This window comes from Pongo abelii, chromosome 5, assembly GCF_028885655.2.
Source record: "Pongo abelii isolate AG06213 chromosome 5, NHGRI_mPonAbe1-v2.0_pri, whole genome shotgun sequence".
Taxonomy (NCBI): Eukaryota; Metazoa; Chordata; class Mammalia; order Primates; family Hominidae; genus Pongo; species Pongo abelii.
In genome coordinates this window covers 70,777,425-70,798,487 of record NC_071990.2, presented here as the reverse complement: position 1 = coordinate 70,798,487, position 21,063 = coordinate 70,777,425, and the positions used below count along the sequence as shown (strand labels likewise).

Sequence of the window (21,063 nt, the reverse complement as noted above, 5' to 3'; positions counted from 1 at the left end):
CATGGAGACCATTCCAAAGAGCTTCCTGGCTATTCTTCACAGCTGCATAGTGTTCTGTTCTGTGGAAGTTCTGTAATGTCTTCAACCTTTTAATGGACATTGATTATTTCCAGCCTTCTGCTATTATAGCAAGGCTGCAATGAACAACATTGTACGTATTTCATTTTTGTATAAAATAGCAGCATACACTCCATCTCTATTTCTATGATAAATTCCTGGAGGTAGAACTGCTGGGTAAAAATTTTGATAGCTATTGTCAAATTAGCCTCCAATGGGATTGTACAAATTTATACTCTTATCAGCAATTCATAATAGTGCATTTTCCACAGATTTGCTAGTATATGTTTAATTGAACTTTGGAATTTTTGCCGATCTTATAAGTTAAAATAGCATCCTTTTTTTTTTTTTTAACAATTTGCATTTATTTTGTTATGAGAGTGAAGTCAGGGAATTTTTCATATATTTAAAAGCCATTTTTACTTCCTTTTAGTGACCTGCCTGCTCATGTATTTTGGTCATTTTTTTGCTGTTGTGTTGTTGGCCTTTTTGTATTGATTTTAGGAACTCTTCATATTTTGAATCTTAATAAAAAGGCCAATCTGAGGTCATAATTCTCCCTTGTTTTCTTTTGATTCCTAACTTACACTAAAATACTTGATCCATTTGTATTTTGTCCTGGAATAGGGTGTGAAGTACAGATCTAACTTTTCTTTTCCAGTTGACTACCCACTTCTTCCAATACCATTTACTGAATTGTTCAACTTTTTCCCACTTTAAGACACCACCTTCATTATGAACCCAAATCCTTTATGTATTTGGGCCTACTTTTTGGGCTTTCTATTCTGTTTCACGGTCTGTGTATTCAGGGAGCAACACCACACATTTTAGTTGATTTAATATCTGGTCAAATTAATTCCCTTCATGTTGCTTTTCTTTATGGAGTTTTTGTGGCTTACTCTGGCTTACGTGTTTTTCTATACAAACTTCAGGATCTTCTTTTCTGATAAAAAATGGGTTTTGTATTTTTATTAAGATCATGATGAAAATCTAGCTTGGGGAGAACTGGCAATATTTTATGATGATGTCATTTCTATTTAAGAATGATTTTCAAGTCTTCTGGTGTCCTTTAGAAATGTTAAACTTTTTGTCATGTTGGACTTGCCTATTTCTGATTAGTTTTATTCCTTGTTATTTAATATTTTAATTGTCATTATAAATGGTATCTTTTTTACTATGTCTTATTACTGGTTGTGTTAATATATATAAAATTACAATTTCCATATATTAATTTTGTACCCTGCTAGTTGACTGAATGCTACTGTTTGTAATAGTTTTTGAGTTAACTTTCTAGAGTTTTAAGATATGTATTCATATCTCCTGAAAATAGAGATAGTTTTAACTACTCAAACCAAAAGTTATATAATAGTGATAAAGCAGGCATCTTTATGTTGTTCTGATTGCAGTGGAACTAATTCTTGTGTTTCCCATTAAGCATAATGCTAGGTTTTGGGTTGAGATAGATATATTTTTTTGTGTTTAGGAAGTGGCCATTGGTTCTTATTTTATTGAATGTTTTATCAAGAATGCATGTTCAATTTTGTCAAATGTCATTCCAGTATCTATGAATATAACAATTTGATTTTCCCCCCTTAGATCTATTAATAGGATGAACTTGATTGTACTCACTACAATCTAGTTTATGGCAATTTCGTGACCTTTTGGTTTCTGAATTTTAGATTTGCTGAAAGTTTAAAGATATGGAAGTTTATTTTTATAGATATGTAGAAAAATAACATTTCTTTAATGTAATGCAGGTGACTTGGGAGAAAAGGGGGAGCGTGGCCCTCCAGGAAGAGGTCCCAAAGGTTTGCCTGGAGCTATAGGTCTCCCAGGTAAGTGTGTTGTATAGCTGAGAGGAGGAGGTAGCGAAATTGGTAGCAAGTACACAGCCTGAATTGAATAAAATTTTAAAATAATTGTTATTTGATCACTTAAGCATATTAATTATTCAGAATGGCTAGCATAGATTTTTCAAGACCAGCTTTAGTAAAGAATTAAATGATCTGTAAATCATATCTGTATTCTTTGTCAGAAAATAGGTATCAGGACTTGAAATACTAATTTCCTTAAATAGATGCTTCAAGAAAAACAGTGTCAAGGTCCAGGCACAATGCACTTGTTATAAAATTCGGAATAAATTGGATCCTATTTATTTCTAAAGCAGGTGATAGTTTCCTGTTTTTTTTTTAATCTAAAATGCCAGAGCAGTAGGAAGATTAACCAGTTTTTAATCTCTTGCACAAGGAGTAACTGAAATTTTATTTTTAAAGCTCCCCTTTCAAACAACCAGACCCTCCAAAACCCCACATCCAAAAAAAAAAGAAAGAAAGAAAGAAAATACAAAACTGAACATTCCTGCTCATAACCACTAAGAGACACACACAAGCCACACATCACAGCTGCGTCAACTGAGGTGACAGGGTAGCCCTTGTGTAAAGGGCCCAGATTCTCTCACTGGGTCTTCTGTTCTCTTTATACACTGGCTACCCTGTCACCAGAGTCCAGGCTGGAACACACTTATCCCTTGGGAAATGACTTACAAGCCCAAGCACAGAGGCAACATAGCGGGGCCAAAAGCCAGTTCAGTGTAAGGGCATGAATGATGCGCAACTTTCCAGCAAACGCTCTCTTATTGTGGCGAGGCAGTGGCTTAGGAAGGCTCCCAAAGCCCTAGGGGTCTGTTGCTGAGGAGAGTTGAGACGATACTTGCTTCCACAATGGTTTGGGAAAACTTGGCTTAGGAAAGTTTAGGAAAAGAAATTACAATTTTCTAATTTTGCCACAGGCTGATGTATTTAATCACAGCTATAAGTGTAGCCAAAAACATCATTGCTTTCCAATTATCCATTTCATTGCTTCTGGGGATTGTGTTCTCATTAAAATTTTTTTTTAAAAAACATGAATGTTTGGAGATAAATACTGCCTTTCTAAAGCTGATTCATGGGCTCATCAAAATGTTTTCACGTATTGATAAATTTTTATAATTGGAAATGGGAGATTTATGATTAGTAATGAAAGGAAAATCTGGCTTAAATGGGATTTAGAGAAGATTTTAATATATGGTAAAGCTTGGATTCATTGATGGGTGTTTAGAGGAGAGGAAAAGGAAATAGAATTTACTAAAGGTGCTTGTCTCTGTCACCAGTGGTAGGAATAGGAAGTTTTGAGGCTGATAACATATCATCATCACAATTTACTTAATTATCTATATATTTATGAGAAAGCCTAATAACTCCTTCTTCTCTCATTTTATTGACAAATCACTTAACAGTTCTTGAACCAATGACTTGCACTATTGGCAACATTTTCCTTTATTGAAAATGTATTATGGTTTCTAGGGATTCTCACTTTGAAAACAATCTGTTGGTAAGCCACGTTTTAAATGTAAAGATGAGAAGATCGAGAAGATCAGCTCCATGTGTGCTGTGTCCCAGACTGTCAGGAGCACATTATCTCCCACCTGCAGTAAACCATTTTCAGGAGCCAAGTTGATGGGGGGCGCAAACGGGGCACACAGTCAGTCAGAGGGGCTTCCCTGACTTTTTAGAACATCAGACCATCCACGTGTAAGCGAATTGTGAGGTAGGACAAGATCATCATTTGCAGCCCTCCCTGGGATTGCTTACAAACAAAATTATTAATTTTAGCTGATCTTGGATTTAATCTTAAATCTGAATTGTTGAAACATTTTGTGCACCCCCTTATCCAGGGGACTCCTAATACCTGTCCTTTCTGTTTTCCTTTTCCTTTCTTCCTTTGGCCAGTCCTTGCCCCTCCTTTCCTGGGATCACCTCCAAGATCGTCGCCCTCCTCCTCTCACTTAGGTCTCCCCGTCAGCTCTGATTATCTCCTTCTCACCTCCCAGCTGACTCTTCTTTCTTGCTTTCCTTGTTCTGGTTACTATGTCTCAACCTCGGTAGCCTTCCTTTTTTGGACTTTTGTTACCTTTTAATTGAGACGATATCTGACATTATTTAGTGACAAATCTGAGTTCCAGATTATTTTTCAGGAATATAGGCTGACTTTCAAAAGCACAGATGCCAGAGAAGAGGGGTCTGCTGGTGGGTCGTTCTCTGCGCTTTGGCGCGGTGTCCTCGTGTAGTGCGCAGGTGAAAGCACCAGCTGAGGGTTTGGGTTTCGAGGTCGGCTCACATTCTCTTGTTGACACCGTGCATATGTTCAAGTCAGTCAAGTTCCTGACATGAGCTTTTTGGGTCATTCCTCCCTGAAAGCTAGTACCCGAAAGTGGGCTGTTTGAAGAGTGGCATCTACAATTCAGACATCCCAGGTTCACATTTTGATTATGCCACTAGCTAACTTTATGACATTGGGCATGTTACTTAATTTCTCTGCACCTCAGTTTTCCCATTTATAAAACAGTGATAACAAGAACATCTCTCTGATAGGGTAATTCTGAGAAATAAAGAAACTCAATCCATGTAAATTGCTTAAGACAGTTCCTGGCTATAGTAGCGCTCAAGAAATGTTGGTTGTTCATACTATTATTAATATATCAAGTCCACTTTTTGCTTTTTAAGGTGGATCAAGGAGAGCTGGGGGCATAGTTGGGCCCCAGTTCAGCCCCTGCAGCTTTTTTCTCTTGCTGTTGATCAGCAGTAATATATTACTCTTCTCTAAATCAGCACCGCCCCTGATGCCCAGACCTTCCCTCCATGAAAGTCTACTTCAGCTCCAAATCACATGCGAATTACTGGGTAGCAGTACATCTTTTCACTGGTTAATTGTCCACTGAGGCTAGACTGCTTTTTATTTCTTGGTAGAGCTTGAATATGACTAGGAATGTGATTTCTGATCTCTCAAAAACATAATATTAATAGGACTTTAAGGGCTGATGAAACTTCAAAAGGATTCTGTGCAGTAATTTGTCTGGAACCTTCTAGATGAATAAATTCTTTTCTTACCTAAAAGAAAGAAACTGCAGAACAGCATAGTCTGCAACCTTCTTTGTTGTTCCTATTGTTGGATTTGGGGCTCAAATCCTCCTGAATAAAAAAAAAGATAGTTGGATCATTCTTTGTGCTAAGGCATTTAACAGATTTTTAACGACGTAACTAATATCATCACTTTCTATATGTTGTTAGAGTTCCTGTATTCTTTCTGGACAGTTTTAGTTCCCTGTCTCCCCTCTCCAATGCTGTATCTCTGTTTGTTCAGTGTTAAGTATTACATGCCCTGTAGGGACATAATGCTCATTGCTTGTTATGGAACACAGGTTATTATTATAAACTTTACATTGATGATCATTTTGGCTACAGTGCTTTGTTGTTTAAAAAGTACACATACACAATCTAGTTTGTTTCTCACAGCCAGGAGTAGGCTGGGTGAATATTTAAGAAGTGGAGACATGGAGCCAGGCTGCCAGGGCTTATGCACTATTCTTTTACCTTGAAGTGCTTCAGTTTCCTCTTCAGTGAATGGGAATCACTATGCCTATCTTGTATTTAGAGCATATATGCACATGTTAATACATGTAAAGCTCTTGGAACAGTGCCTGGCATATGGCAAACGGACACTCTGACATTATTTAGTGAAATTTAACTGTTATTATTGTTGCTCCCTTTTTTATAATATATTTGAGAAAATACAGACTCTTAAATTCATGTCCTGACAAAAGTCTGTCAGGTAATAACAAGACAGACACCCGTGCTTCCTGAGCCTATGTTCACAAAGTGGACAGAATGATTGGCTGGCTGTCCAATCATACGATTAGTTTTTCTCTGCAACCTAGACATGTGAATTGGGCATGTCCCATAATTGCTGAGTGTCTCGCTTCTCTTTCTCTGCCTCTCTTGCAGAGCTACGTGGATCACATTAGCAATCCCTGGAACTTTAGTCTCCCCCGCCTTCAGTTTTGTGCCACAGGTCAGCTAGTATTATTGCTTGGTCGGTTGTCTCAAAGACTCTCTCTTGTCTGCTGCCACCAAACTTGCCCATTGGGACTAGTTCCTCGTCACTCTGAGAATTTTAAAGGAACATATTTATTAATAATAAAGAATCCTGACTTCCTCTTTGTGCACTCACTAGGGCAAAACATAAATTAAATGACAAATCATTTGAATGTGAACACCAGGAAAGTGACTTGTGAGCTGAGGTGTTTTTGCCTCTTGGACATGGAAGTTATAGCTGGCTTTGTGCTGGACTATACTAGGTTATAAGAATATTCGGTTTTCTTGTGCAAAGTCTGCAGAAAGGTGAGCTTTGCTTGAGACTACTGAGTGGAAAAATACACACGCACACATTCAGTTCCGGGCTATGTTTGTCAGTACCTAATTATTCCATTTCCATTGCTGCAGCTGTTTTATTTGGTTGCTGGGCCTTACGTAAACCAATTTACAATTCCTTAAACATATACTGCTTTGTCAAATACCACAACATTAAGCTGAAGAAATGTAAGAAACTCCTGGTACGTACAAAAAGTCTACATAACCAGTGGATTAATTATGAAATACCCTATTTAATGTGAAAATTATTCACTTTTTTTGTTTTGACTGTATACACAGTCCCTTTTACTCCATAGCATGTATTAGGTGAGGGGCTGCCTCCAGAATGATCCAGCTGGGATTGGCTTCCATCAGTGTAACATGACTACCCTCTAGTGGATTTATAGAGAATGACACAGATATTCATTTGTTTAAAAAAAACCATAAAATGTTTGGCAATAATTTTTAAATATTTTATTTTAATCGACATATAATAGTTATACATATTTATGGGATATGTAGTAATGTTTCAATAGAAATATTGCATAATGACCAGATTAGGGTAATTAGTATATCCATCATCTCAAACATTTATCATTTCTTTGTATTGGGAACATTCAACATTTTTATAGGTCCTTGACATTTCAGAAAACCATGTAATCACTAGGCAGTTAGTGTAAGTAATACACACATGAGGCAGGCAGAGTAGAATAACACTTTAGATCCATGCTTTCTCTTTATGAAGAGTTACAAAGCAGTTGATAGATATTCATGAATGTAGCTGCTGGGCTAACCATTTATGCCCATTTCGTGAACAGTTATTATGAGTCAGCTTCACTTTTTGAGTGATATGGACTGTGGACATAGTGTCACCCAACTGAAGCTCCCATATAGTTTAGAACATCCATAAGAGCAAAGGCCCTGGGTCAGGGCTCTCCAGAGCCTGACAATCTGCTATGTTAAGGCTGTTTTTTTTTTTTTCCTCTGGTATTTCTACAGGGCAAAACCTCAGAGAAATATCTTAGTTTCTTATGATCATTAGAGCTCTGCAAAAATCAATACTGCTCTTTGTTTTTGTGCCTCTGTCTACTTCCTGGTCAACTCAGGCCCAAGGAATTAAAAAAAAAACAATGACAACACACACACACACGTCCTGCCACATCCCCCACACCCTTCCACAGAGTTAAAAAAAATCAATAGGTAGGAAAATACAGTTAGGTTAGTGCAGTGGTTAAGGGTCCTCATTTCTAGCTATATGACTATGGACAATTATTTGACCTTCCTAACTCTCAGTTTATACTTGAGAAAAATGGGCTCAATAATGAGCATAGTGTATGGCACATGGAAAAGAGAAAGCATTCTCATTAAGCATTGGTGGTGATGATGATGATGATGATGATGATGATGATGATATCATCGAAAGCTCCAAAGGGTAAATTGCTGCATTTGCCAAAGGCAGAATTGGATGAGATGCACGCTTCATAAAATAAATCAAGGGTAGACAGGATGCCTTCATCAACTATTCCTTCAGAAGATAAGCAGCAATTTGGAATAAACTCAGCAAGGTAAAAAAGAAAAACAAAAACTTCTCATGGAGTGTGTTGATGGGGAACCAAATGTGAAAATCTAAAAAGCTATCCTTCTGCTTTTTAATATTGTTTGTGTATTAGAGAATAAATTATTTAAAACTTAAGGTTTTTAGCTGGCTCTACAAATGTTGAAAAAAACTTGAGTTAGTTGCTAACATTTAAACACTGGGAGATATTTATTTAAAGACTCAGCTTCCTGGCTTCTCTTGAAAATTATCAGAAGTTCTGGCAACACTGGCCTGTATTCCCCGCTGGCAGCTGTTAGCTGGAGAAGAGCTGCTGCCCGCATCCACTTTCCAGCTCACCACAGGCCTCACTCCTCCCTTTGGTCTCCCCAACACTTATGTGGAATATTAGTGGCCAAATTTCATTGCATTTGTACTTTATGTTTTCATCTGGTAAAAACAGTGGGGGAATTTCTTAATCCAGGTTCATTTCTTTATAACATCAGGGATCAGCAAACTTTATTTGTGAAGGATCAGATTATTTGGCTGTGGGCACCATATTGCAGCTATTTAACTCTGCCCTGGTACGCCAAAGCAGCCACAGACAATATGTAAACAAATGACCATGGTTGTGTCCTAATAAAACTATTTACAAAAACAGGATTTAGCTCATGAGCTGAAGTTTGCCCACCCCTGATCCAAATGACCATCCCAGCCCCTGTGCTCATTTGGTTTTCTACCTCTTCTTTGGGCATTTCCTTCTCCTAAACTTGATTTGATTTTAAGGCACACCTGGTATGTCTAAGTGGGAACATTCCTAGTGATAAAGTGCATGAAAATCGGATTTAGATCTGGCTCATCTTTTAAACCTTAAAAAAATCAACTTCACCTTTAACTGCATCTGGTGTTAAGGATCTTAACAGGTGCTGCTAAAGGCATAGTTCTGCTACAGCTCTATCTATAGATGCTGTGGGTTAGGGAGAAGCTTTCTCAGGGACCTCATCATTAAAAGAAAACACATAATGATCTGCTTCATACTTACTAGGTATAGTTGAATGAAAGTATATGGGATAAATTAGGGAAAATTACTTATATCTCTGCTTGTCTATAGCTTTGAGACGGATAAATTCAAAGATAATTATTCTCCCTTAAAACTTATTAATATATTGCCCTATGACATTGCTTTGTGTGGATCGAAGTGTATGCACCAGAGGAAGAATGAGATGTTATGTAAAGCAGGATCTCTAACCTACCTTCCTTCTAAAAATATGTGAGATATATGTAATAAGACCACTGAATAAGACCATATTATTACAGTAAGACCAACAGAAGATATGTAAAAAGACAACTAAAATAGAAAAAGAAAAGGAAAAACCACAGAGAAAGAAGGAAAGTAACCAAATATAAGCAAATACATAGTTGAACATGTAGATTTGGCTTGCAGCTTTTTGGCTGAAAGACCAAGTTAAGATGGCTGAGATGGAATGAGGATCCCTATATTATTTTGGCATACACAATTTGTTTTACACTGATTTCTCATCACCACTTTGGCAATAATTGTGTGAAAGTGCTGCTGGTGCACTGGGGTAAACATTCAGCAGACATTTCTCTTTGTTATGGGGTGCTGTGCCTCAGAGAGTGTGCCCATTGAGGGCAACATACAACCCTTAAACACGACAAAAGGAAGACAAGCAAGAAATGTCCCCCAAAGAACCTGCTATTGCAAAGTTCATGTTGGGGTCAGCCCTTCATGAGAAAAATATGAAATTTTGTAGGGCACATAGCACAGCCTTCTAAAAGACGTTAATCAATAATATCTTAATAATTGTAATAAAAGCCCCTATTTATCAGGTGCTTTCAATTGTAGAATTTTATTATTATTATTATTATTTTTAAGAAGAAGTCTTAAAAATAATAAAAAAGTCGCCCAGGCTGGAGTGCAGTGGCGCGATCTTGGCTCACTGCAACCTCTGCCTCCCGGGTGCAAGTAATTCTCCTGCCTCAGCCTCCTGAGTAGCTGGGACTACAGGCATACACCACCATACCTGGCTAATTTTTTTGTATTTTTAGTAGAAATGAAGTTTCACCATTTTGGCCAGGCTGATCGCAAACTCCTGACCTCAGGTGATCCGCCCACCTTGGCTTCCCAAAGTGCTGGGATTACAGGCATGAGCCACTGCACCTGGCCTGAATTTAATTATTAAGAAGACATTATCCCATCTTGTAGATGAAGAAACTGAGAGATTAGTGACTTGCTAATGTCACATTTTTCATAAATGATAGGGCTAGAATGTAAAGCTATTTGTCTGTCTCCAAAACCTGTGTTTTTAACTGCTAAACTATACTTCTCCCTGCCCAGATGTTGCTCAACTATTAGAAGTAAGGAATGCTGCTACTTGCATTCAAAAGAAATATAATGTGAGCCACAAATGTGAGTTGCATGTATGATTTTAAATCAAGTAGCCACATGAAAAAGGTAAAAATAATCAAGTGACATTAATTTTAATAATATAGTTTACTTAACCCATTGTGTGCAAAAGATCATTTCATCATGTAATAGACACAAAAATTATTAATGAACTATTTTACATTTTTTCATATGAAGTCTTTAAAATCCAGGTGTGTTTGATACCTAGTTCATCTCCATTTGGCCTCATCACATTTCAGCGCTCAATAGGCACCTGTGGCTGGAGGCTACCATGGTGCACGGTGCAGCTCTACTGATGGAAATGGGGGTTAGAGACACTGAGGTCTCTTTCTACTTTTAATTTCCATGAAAACCCAAGTCCAAGGAAGGGATCTTATTATCGTCATCATCATCTTCATCACCAATCATCATCAGTCATCATCCATCGTTTCCAAAAGCGTTTGTTAAACCCCTTATCTGAGCGCTGCTGAGCCGTGCCCTCTGCCAGTTTGCATTGATGAGGATTCTCCTGTTCACATGTGCAATCTTCTGTGTGTTTCAGGTGACCCAGGCCCTGCCAGCTATGGCAGAAATGGCCGAGACGGTGAGCGAGGCCCCCCAGGGGTGGCAGGAATTCCTGGAGTGCCTGGACCCCCGGGACCTCCTGGGCTTCCCGGTTTCTGTGAGCCAGCCTCCTGCACCATGCAGGCTGGTCAGCGAGCATTTAGCAAAGGGCCTGACCCTTGAAAGGCTTACTGCTGCATGGCTGTCTGCATGAACCACGCCTGGTGGAGGAGCTTGGATGAGAAGCTGGGGCAAAGATGATTACCTTCAGCACGATTACAATGTATTACCTTCAGTATGATTACAGAAGTCCTACTTGACAATCACATTTAGAAGAACGGTGCTATTCAGTAAGTTCTCTTTCCTTTCCCTTGGAGGGAAGACAGCAGAGTCATCAGTTAAAAAAAAAAAAAAAAAAAAAACAAACCAAACACCTCCCTTGAATGAATTTATACTCCTGTTCCCAGGATCTTGAGCTTTAGTGTGCTATATCTATGTGTCTTATCGTGGGCCACTGTGCCAATAAACAAAAACAACTGTTTGGTTTACCTCAGTTGCAGTAGTTATTTTCATTTAGATGTTGTTCTCAGATTATTGTTTCAGTTATATAGAGGATTACTAGACTAGTTATGAAGAAACCCCACTACATTCAATGGAATTGGTGCTTAAAATCCCATCGATGTCCTGTCTCTGGAGTGATAAGAAAGGGCTACATCGCCCGAAATGATTTCTTTACGTCACATATTGGTTTCCTTCTTCAGCTTGAACTTTTGTTGAACTGTATGTACTTTACCCCAAACCTGTTAATATTTTGAGCGCTTCTATGTGAAAGCAAAGAAATAATTTTAATACTCTGGCATTCATAAATTTTATTGATGAGATTATTTATTTTAAAGGTTTGAGGTAACATCTCTGGTTGTACCAAAGAAGAAATAAATATGGTTTCTTAATCTCTTGCATGTTTTCTTATAAATAATCATGTTCAATGAAAAGAAGTTACTGAGCTTATTTAGATACATTCAACATTACTTAACTACTGGTTCTATAGGTGTATGTTTATAATATTAGTGTTTTTTCCTACATAAAGTAATTTAAAAAGCTGTTCCACAGACGGTGTTACCCTGTGACAGATGCGTGTGTGTGTGTGTGTGTGTGTGTGTGTGTGTGTGTTTTAGTGTGTATGGAGAGAGCTTCATGGACCTTTTTGAAATGTTAATTCCCTAGAAAGATGTGCAGCTGCATGTGCATCTATATTTTTGTATAGTATTTCAGAGATTTCGTGGACTTTTTTAAGTCTAGCCTTGCTTTATTTCTAGGTTAAGAACCACTGCCTTCATTCCAAGGGCTTGTTAGCTCCCTCCTACTCAGAACTTTATTGTAAACATGATTTATGTTTCACCATTTCTCGTAAATTTTATAAATGCAGCTCAGCTAAAGCACTGTATTCTTAACAAGTATTTCCTGACCACTTAAGCACTTTATTATTATTTATGTAATCATATTGGCTTGCTGTTTCATTAACATCTACTTAACTATCCAACAGACTTAATATACTCATTTTATATCACAGAGCCTGTGAGTAACCTGTGCTGGAGCATAGAACAATAGCTCAACATAGTATCTTTCGTTAGTTTATGGAACTAAATTCTGTCAAGTCAAAGGAGAGTGAGCCCTAATATAATTTTTTATATATTTTTTCTCATGTGTACTTTTATACATTTTAAATTCTAGTCCTAGTTGTTTGGTTAAATCAATCATTATGTAATCTGTATTTGGATTTCTTTAAAACTGCTTACAGCATCTAGTTTTATGCTTCTAGCATGAATTTTGCTTAAGAAGATTCCAACTTTGCCATATAGATCAGTGCTATTTACATAGACTGAAAGAATGTTCTTTCCCTTTTTTCAAATATGACTTTTGAAAATAAAGGTCTCTGTTATAGCTCCCTAAAACAATACTTAAAAAAATGGCAAACTTTTTCAGGAGCTGTGACACATAATTAAATAAGTGCATAGAAATTATCTTTTCACCAAAGTGCTTTTATTTTAACTAGAGTGACATAATCAAATACAATAACAGAAAAATTAGATAATCAAACATGTTTCTACGTTTTATAATATTCATAAGAAAATTAAAAAAAATAAAATTTCAAAGAACAGTTCACTCAACTGTTTTACAAACCTGGTTATGTAAAGGTTGTACAACAAGCTCCACAGATACAGTCAGCAACATTGGAAACAAGCACTTACAAATAGATTATGCAAAACTACCACATTCCAAATGGCAGGAACAATTCGTTATAAATTTCAGTTAAGTGAAGTAGTTTACAGAAGCAGAAGACACTTGACTTAGAAATTGCAAGGAAAAGAGCCCAGCAAATTCCCTCCATGAAAGAGAGATGATAAATGTGGAATCTGACCAAGCATGTCCCTCTAGCAAAATAGAAATCTCAAATCCTCTCTGAGATATTATTGAAAGTTGGATGAAGTGGCAACTAGAACACTCACTGGGAGAGGAGAGTGTAAATAAATAAAGTTGGTTTGAACCCGGCATGTTAATTAAGGGCAAATGATTCCTGATTTATTTCTAGCCAGTGCTTCTATGGCAGTATGATATGATTTTCAACCCTAATATCTGACAGGTTGGTTAAGAACTGTGGAAATCACTTCCTAGACTGACTGAGCACATAAATTCCCTGGCATGATTTTGGGTAATTGGCTTCTGCACAGCAGAAGAATATGAATGAGTAGTCATATCAGGATAGGTGATTGATTTGATTATTTGGATACTTTACATTTCAAGCTGACTGAACCAATATTGCTATTCTTAAACATCATTAGTAAAATCTGATTTATTTGCCAACTGAAATAAGCTTAATATAAATTCCTGCTGTAGAAGATCACCTCTATTGTATTTTTAAAATTTTTTGGTGATTATAGTGTTTCTGAGATATAGTCTCTGCGTTTAAAAGTAAACCAAGGCCGGGCATGGTGGCTCACACCTGTAATCCCAACACTTTGAAAGGCCAAGGTGGGAGGATAGCTTGAGCCCAGGAGTTTGAGACCAGCCTGGGCAAGATGGTGAGTCTCCCGTCTCTACGAAAATAAAAACAAATTTAAAAATTAGCCAGGCATGGTAGTGAGCGCCTGTAGTCCCAGCTACTCGGGAAGCTGAGGTTGGAGGATTGCCTGAGACCAGGAGTTTGAAGCCATGGTGAGCTATGATCACACCACTGCACTCTAGCCTGGGTGACAGAACAAGACCCTGTCTCTAAAATAAACTAAGTAAACCAACATAGATGGAAAATCAATAGAAATTCTGATTTCCAAATATCAAGAAAATTACTTAAAAATATTTGCTGGTAACCTGGCAAAAGGAGTGAAAAGTTAGTATTAAGGAAAAAATACTAGCAAACTAGCAATCTTGCTGTTTATATAGGGGTGACGAACATAAATGATTTTAAATATCTTTTTAAAAAAGAATACTTGTGTTCAATAAACATAGGTCAAGTCCTTTTGTGCAAAGTAAAATAAATACTTTTCAATTGCGTAGTCTTCTTTAGTGAGTTGTGATCCAGGACATGGCAGTATAAAGTACCTATGGCTCAGGAACTATTAAATCAAAATGGGCTGACTGTAGTAATGCCTGTCTGTAAATACCCATGCTCAAGTGCTCTTTAAATGATCATCGAGAGGAAGTGTGACATATTTGATTGATCTGACTATCAGGAAGAGGATGCTGCTAACTGAAAATTACTTTTAGTCTTAATAAATGGCAATTCATGCTAACTCTCTGCTTAACATGTCTTCACAAATTACTCTTGACTCCAAGTTATCAAAAGATAGCTGGAGAGAGAAGAAGTGAGGGAAACCGTCTCCAACAAACTACCTCTCTTTCTGAGATATATTTGAAATTCCATTTTGTCTCTAAGTTGAAAATATGTGTGAAAAGACAACAATATTCTTTAGAGAGCACCTAGTTAATTTATCCAAAGGGGGCCTGAAGATAGGAATAGTTAAGAACTATGTAAGTTATTACCCGGTATAAGTAAACATATAAATCCTCTGGCACGTTTTGATGCAATTAATTTCTGTTAAGAAAACCTGCTATGTATTTAACTACTTATTGCCTATTGCCTTATCACTCATGGTGTAAAAGCTTCTATGGATGAGAAAAGTTAATTGTGTTATTTCTTATCTCCCTCAGGGACCTATATAGCAAAAAGTCTCAAATGATTTTAGTCAGATGATCACTCTGGGGGACAAAAGTCCCAAAGGACTGCCTGCTTTTGGGCTTTTGTTTCTGCTTATAATTCTCATCTGAAATAATTAGGCTTTTTATGAACTGCCAGGGAGATGGGTGACAAACTTGATTATTTCAAGCTGAGCAATGATTCATGTGACAAAGAAAACTATAATGATGGTACAAACACGAACCCTGCAATAGACCAATTAAGGTTCCTTGGACACCTGTAGGGCTCATAGTTAGCCAAAGGTGCTTCTGGAGCAACCCCATGGTTGACACCAAACAAAACGGACTGAAGTGTGGAGCTTCAGCCATGGCAAGTGATGAAGAGTAGATATGGCCTTAATAATTGCACCTTAGATTTCCCTGACATAGGGTCAGAACCTTTATTGCTGAGATAGGTGACAAGCTCATTATGCATAATGAACACGTAGGAATCAAGGCCTCAAAGCATTATGCCCATGTGGGATTTTGAATAAAACTAGTGCCATTGCACTTAACATGAGTATATTCAATTAAACCTTAAAGAGTTTGATGAGGTAAGATAGAGAACAAACAAAATGGGGTAAAACACACCCTAAATGTTATTTAAAAATAAATAGTTGTAAAATACACCCAATACAACCTGAATTTAAAGACATTAATGTGCTGAAAAACATTTATCTCCAAAATGTACTTTACATAACACAATACAATAAAAAGTTGTAAAATAGCCAGCATCTTTACTTACACCCAGAAGCTTAATATGGTCACACAATACACACACTTCTGATAAACTTAAATCTTATTTACCCCCTCATTTAGTGAGGCCTCCCACTTTATTAGTATTCACTTTTGACAAATTCATGAAGCAAGTAGCTACCTCCTCCAGTTGTACCACATCACTCAATATTGGATCTGAACTTGCAATTTTTTTTTTTCCATTTAGATTTTCTTAGACTTAGCTTTGGTCTTATAAGCTTGTCTTATCTTTCAGACAAATTTTTGCTGTGCTGTGTCTACTTGTCTCAATGAGTTTTTTCTGTGTTCACTTGGTTCTTCATTCACTTTAACCAAATTGATCAGTTACTCTAGCATTATTTTGTTGAGTAAAACGTTTGGATTACAGCTCCAGGTATGCCACACAATAAAAATGATGACACTCATTTGTTCTATTGCCTGAGACTTTTAGTAGTTGACCAAATTTAAGATAATTAATGCTATCTTAACCAGCCAACTAATAAATGAACACAATTCAATGGACTAAGTCACTTTGAATTACGTAGGCATACAAGATACAAATTCAATTATCTTCTGCATCTCCTCCTCTTCAAAGCCTGCATATAATCTTTGCGAGCAGAGATGTTCCAAAACAGGGGTGGTACAAAAATGCATCAACACTCAAGTATTAAGAAATAATGCTGGGAAACTGTGACAGTAAACACTTGTGTGTCTTCAGAAGGTGGATACAGACAAGTATGAAAAATAATTTAAGAACAAGAGTAATGGACAAATCTGCAAAACTTTTTTGAGTATTCATTAAAACAACATCAGCAAAACACTTAACTGAGAAATTCTCAATCCCAGTGTATTATTAGTGTTATGAAAATAAAAATGGTACTTAAAAAAAAACGGTGTTTCTAATAGTACTTTTGTAAATAGCGATGTATTCTAGAAAAATATAAACGTTATACAAATCTAACTGTAAAATTTTAAGTACACTGAGCAACATAGAGTTTAGACATTGTGTAGTTTTATAAATTGTCTACTTCTTGTGATAAGCTAAATCTTTTTACTTGTCTGTTGAAAGAGAGTATCTGTCCTGTCTAAAAGGTAGGATAATTATTTAGCTGTCTTCATATTGATCGCTAAAATATGAGAGTGGTGTATAAACAGTTATGAATAGTTAATCTGCATGTTAACTAAGTGTATAAGTACATATATATCCACCAAAGAAATAAAATCAAAACAGTCAACAAACCAAAGGGTACTGTGCCTGTTTCATAAAGATGCTTAAAATTAGGAAAAACACAAATTAACAAAACAAATTAACAAAAATTATCTACAAAAGTTAAAAAAAAGTGCAAAGGCAAGAGTCTGATTTAGTTGTCCACTAAACTGTTTGTAGCCTTGTATTTCTGTTAGTTTGTTCAGTTCTTCTGAACAAATTGCTTTAAACACCATCTTGTGGACAAATGGAGGTATATCACAGGTTCCCAACAGATGACAGAGATTGCAGAAAGGCTAAATCTTACCTAACTCATAAAACAGATTCATAAAAATTATAAGTCAAATATCAAATGATAATTTTCACAGACAATGTATTTTAATATAATTGCTTAAGTTCTTTAAGTGACTAGAATTTTAAAGTTTAAACAATATCATGAAATAGGGAAATAAACTTACGGGGTTACTTTGATCGCAAAGTGAAAAGTTTAAAAGGTTAAAACTTGCTGTGTTTGTGTTACGGTTAGAAGTAATGGTTAATGTCTTCAGTTGGAGAGAACAATGAACAAATCCATGAATTATTCTTCTGTTTTTCTTTGGATTCCAAAGGCCATAAATATTAATTGAAGTCATACTTTAATCTTTGCATAGAAAGACTTCTATCTGAAAGTGTTTTGAACTTGGTATAAAATGTAAGATTGGAACTCAAACATACTTGTTTATGGAAATCACAGTTTTAATATTAATCGTCGTCATGGCCCATAATTATTTTGTATTTAAACACGTATGTTGTTTTCTGGAGTGCAAACAAGAGATAATTCATGAAACTGAATAATTCTTCTCCCCTGCTTTGAACATCATTAACATCTATGTGGAAATAAACACATGTTTTAGAATGGAATAAAATGGTGCAAGGGATTTGGCAACCATCGAGTCATTTAGAGGAAAATTTCCCACCCTACTTTAGGGCCCAAATTATTTACTTTCTTTTTATTAAAAGAATTGGGCAACTGCCAAATCTCAACTTCATTTGGTGTTAAATTAGGTGGACCCAGCATTTCTTGCTGCCTTTTGTTGCATATCATGTGTACAGAGCTGAGGCAGGAAAAAGTATCTGAAGGTAAATAATAGAGTAGGGTGAGAAAGGCTTGTACCATATGGCTACAGCCCTGTTTCTCTAGTTATGTCAAATTTAGTCATATTTCCCAGTTACAAAAAATGAGTTTGTGTCATTGTGACAAGTCCACTTTGTAATATGCATCACATAATATTATATTTCCCCATCCCATCAAATTACCTGAATAAATCCAAATCCTTGAAATAGGAATTAACCAGTCAAGCATTAATGGTATTTAGAAAGATTTCTAAATATACAATTCGTAAGAAAGAATGCATGACATATTTCGTAGAATAAAAATGAACAGAGTTAATAAAACAAGAAAATGAATTGTCTTTTTATGTCTATGAAAGGAACAACTCAAAAACCAAAAAACAAAAAAAGTTGATTACCATCAGCAAAAAAGTCCATGAAAACATTAAAATGATAAAATAAATATTTTTAAATTAGCAAACAAGCAAAAAGATAAACAACCTATTAATATGAAAAAATAATCTTTGAAAACATATAAAATGTTTAGCTTTATGACAAATTCAAGTAAATTAATATGAGTGGCAGATAACTTGTAAGCGTTTAGAAAATTCAACAAATTAAAAGCTCAAGATATACACATAGCACCAAATTTTAGATCTATGTACACTTTTTTGGGATAAATTACCATTTTACTAAGAAAACACATATGTATGTTCCAATTGTGTAAGTTTAAAACACAGCACCATTGTAGGTATTGCACAAGAAAGAAAACAAAAAAAAAATCAATGTCAAAATGCTTACAATAAATAAAATAACCTTGGAAAATAAAATAAATAAATTTGGAATTGAAATATACAGCATAATTCAATATGAAATACCTAGAACGTTATAGGTATGCACAGCCACTGTAGACATTACCTGACCAGCAGTTCATTAATCTGTAATGAAAACCGGTTCAAATCACGGATGCATTGGAACAAACCCTGCCTTACATTAGGCACGTTCCTCAGACACAACTCTGTTCACAGCTTCTTCCAATGTCAGTGGGCTAGCCTTTCTAAACTCATTTTTCAGTAAACAGACAAAAGCAATCATCCTGTTTTAGCCAAATTGAAATCTGTACTGCTCCTTGAAGGAGTGTGAGTCCTGATTGCTGTGGCCGGCAGGCTCTTGCGGCATGTTCTCACACCTGTGGGACCCACCATCTAGATTTCTGCAACAACCTCATGCCCAGTATTCTAGAGAATCAGCACCTGCCAATCAACAGTTCCTCAATGAATGTACAGCTTATCAACAGAAAGACTGTTTAGTCATTCGATGATCATTGTATTTTTGTTTCTTTTCAGAGGACATGGTTTTAAAGTAGGTGTGAACTCTTTGGTCTGAGCACTAGTTGCATATCCAGTCCTGTGCTTTTCCTTTGTTGAGCTGTACCTCTTGCTGCAGCTTCTGGAGAAATATAATTCTCCTTAAGAGCTTTTGGGCTTCACCTTCTTAATATGCATTTGCTGACACTACACATTCATCTTCTAGGACAAGTGAGTCCGTTCTTTACGTATCCCATCCTTTGTTCTGATGGTGGCTTCTTGTCTTAAAGTCTGAGGGTGATGATGTCATAAGGATAATGGATACAAGGGCCCAAAGATATTGCTGGGCCATTGAAGCTTTAAGAGTACCAAAGACAGCTTGGTGGCTTCACCACCAAGCACCTTGTAGGGAAAACAGCTTTCTGTTTACCAAATGAGAAACTGAGTGAGGGGACCACAGAGTATTAGGCTTTTTTTGCAGAACTCATACAAAACTGGAATTTGATACTCCTTTTTCATGCAGTACTTATTCATGCCAGTGGTGATTGCTTTGAATTGAGCTCATTATACAGAATTAACAAAATCATTTCAGTAGTTGGCTATGCTGGGTGTTTGGGCTCCCTGATAAAACAGTTTCCTGCACTTTTTTTTGAAAACATAAGTTGTAAAATCAAGTTCTTATTGCCTATTTTTCTGCATAAGTAGGATAGATGTAGATGGTATAAAAATTCTTAAGTTATAAAAAGTAGTCAAAAAACATTCAACAGGAGCAATGCACTATATCAAAAAAGTTGACAAGATGTTTAGCAATGATAGTAAATTTAAACACCAAGGAAAAGATAAGTCTGAAACTTTAAAATTCAGAAATCAAAGGCCAACCACATGTCGATGAGTCTACAAAATGGATATCATCATCAGTCTACTAAGTCACAAGATGCAATTTCCTTTTGAAGAAGAACTAACGATAAGATTTACTTGCATATTTCATATAAAACTCTGAGTAAAAATCATAGCAATTGTAAAGCAAAACATATGGAATGAATTTGGGAAAAATCAAAAAATGCTGATTTGCAACTGCTATAGGAATAGGATTCAAATGGTTGCTTTTAATGTCTGGCTTACTCCAAAAAAAAAAAAAAGCAACCCACAGATGATGAGGGTTTGATGGTATTAAGATAGCTCCAATGGCAAGAAAGTGTTACCAGGAACCAAGTCTTCTTCAGGTGTGTTCAATTCCCACCTGTCCGCTGATGGGCATGAGACACAGGATAGAGGCAATCTTCTGGGTTACATCTTCCACTGGGTCCTGGGGGGCCCTGGGGGCCTGGGGCACCTGGTGAGCCTGGCAAACCCAGAGCTAATGACATTAAAAAAAAAAAAAAACCATCACAATGCAGATCACATATGGCCCTTCCTCTCTCCCACCCTCTAGCCAACATGGATCACTCGACTTGACATATAAGGACCCTAGGAGAGAAGCATGGTTCTCATTTTTAAATGCTTGCTTGTGTTGTGAAGATAATATCACTCTTACCTGAAGTCCCAGGAAGACCTGGACTCCCTGGCAGCCCAATTCCAGGTTCACCTCTTTCTCCCTTCTGTCCTCTGTAACCTAAATGAGAAATATATAAAAAAGAGACACACAAAAAGGGTTCTATGGCAACACAGCACACAGAAAAACCATTTTCTGAGTCTGTGATAATTATGTG

The 21,063-nt window shown here is 36.5% G+C and overlaps 2 protein-coding genes across 4 annotated transcripts in view; one reads left to right on the top strand and one right to left on the bottom strand.

The window, feature by feature from the left end:
• COL9A1 (collagen type IX alpha 1 chain) overlaps positions 1-11,087 on the top strand; it is an 86,235-nt gene extending 75,148 nt beyond the window's left edge. For all 3 annotated transcript variants that reach the window (XM_002817046.5, XM_054557681.2, XM_054557682.2), the window contains 2 exons: positions 1,815-1,892; positions 10,785-11,087. In XM_002817046.5, the coding sequence (XP_002817092.3) occupies positions 1,815-1,892; positions 10,785-10,969 (263 nt within the window). In that variant the 3' untranslated portion in view covers positions 10,970-11,087. The remainder of the gene's footprint in view (positions 1-1,814; positions 1,893-10,784) is intronic.
• Positions 11,088-17,406: 6,319 nt separating this feature from the next.
• The window catches only part of COL19A1 (collagen type XIX alpha 1 chain), a 339,117-nt gene continuing 335,460 nt past the window's right edge, over positions 17,407-21,063 (bottom strand). Inside the window, exons 49-50 of the mRNA XM_054557680.2 lie at positions 20,889-20,966; positions 17,407-20,711 (exon numbers count right to left, since the gene is read on the bottom strand). Coding sequence (XP_054413655.2) covers positions 20,584-20,711; positions 20,889-20,966 — 206 coding nt within the window. The 3' untranslated portion in view covers positions 17,407-20,583. The remainder of the gene's footprint in view (positions 20,712-20,888; positions 20,967-21,063) is intronic.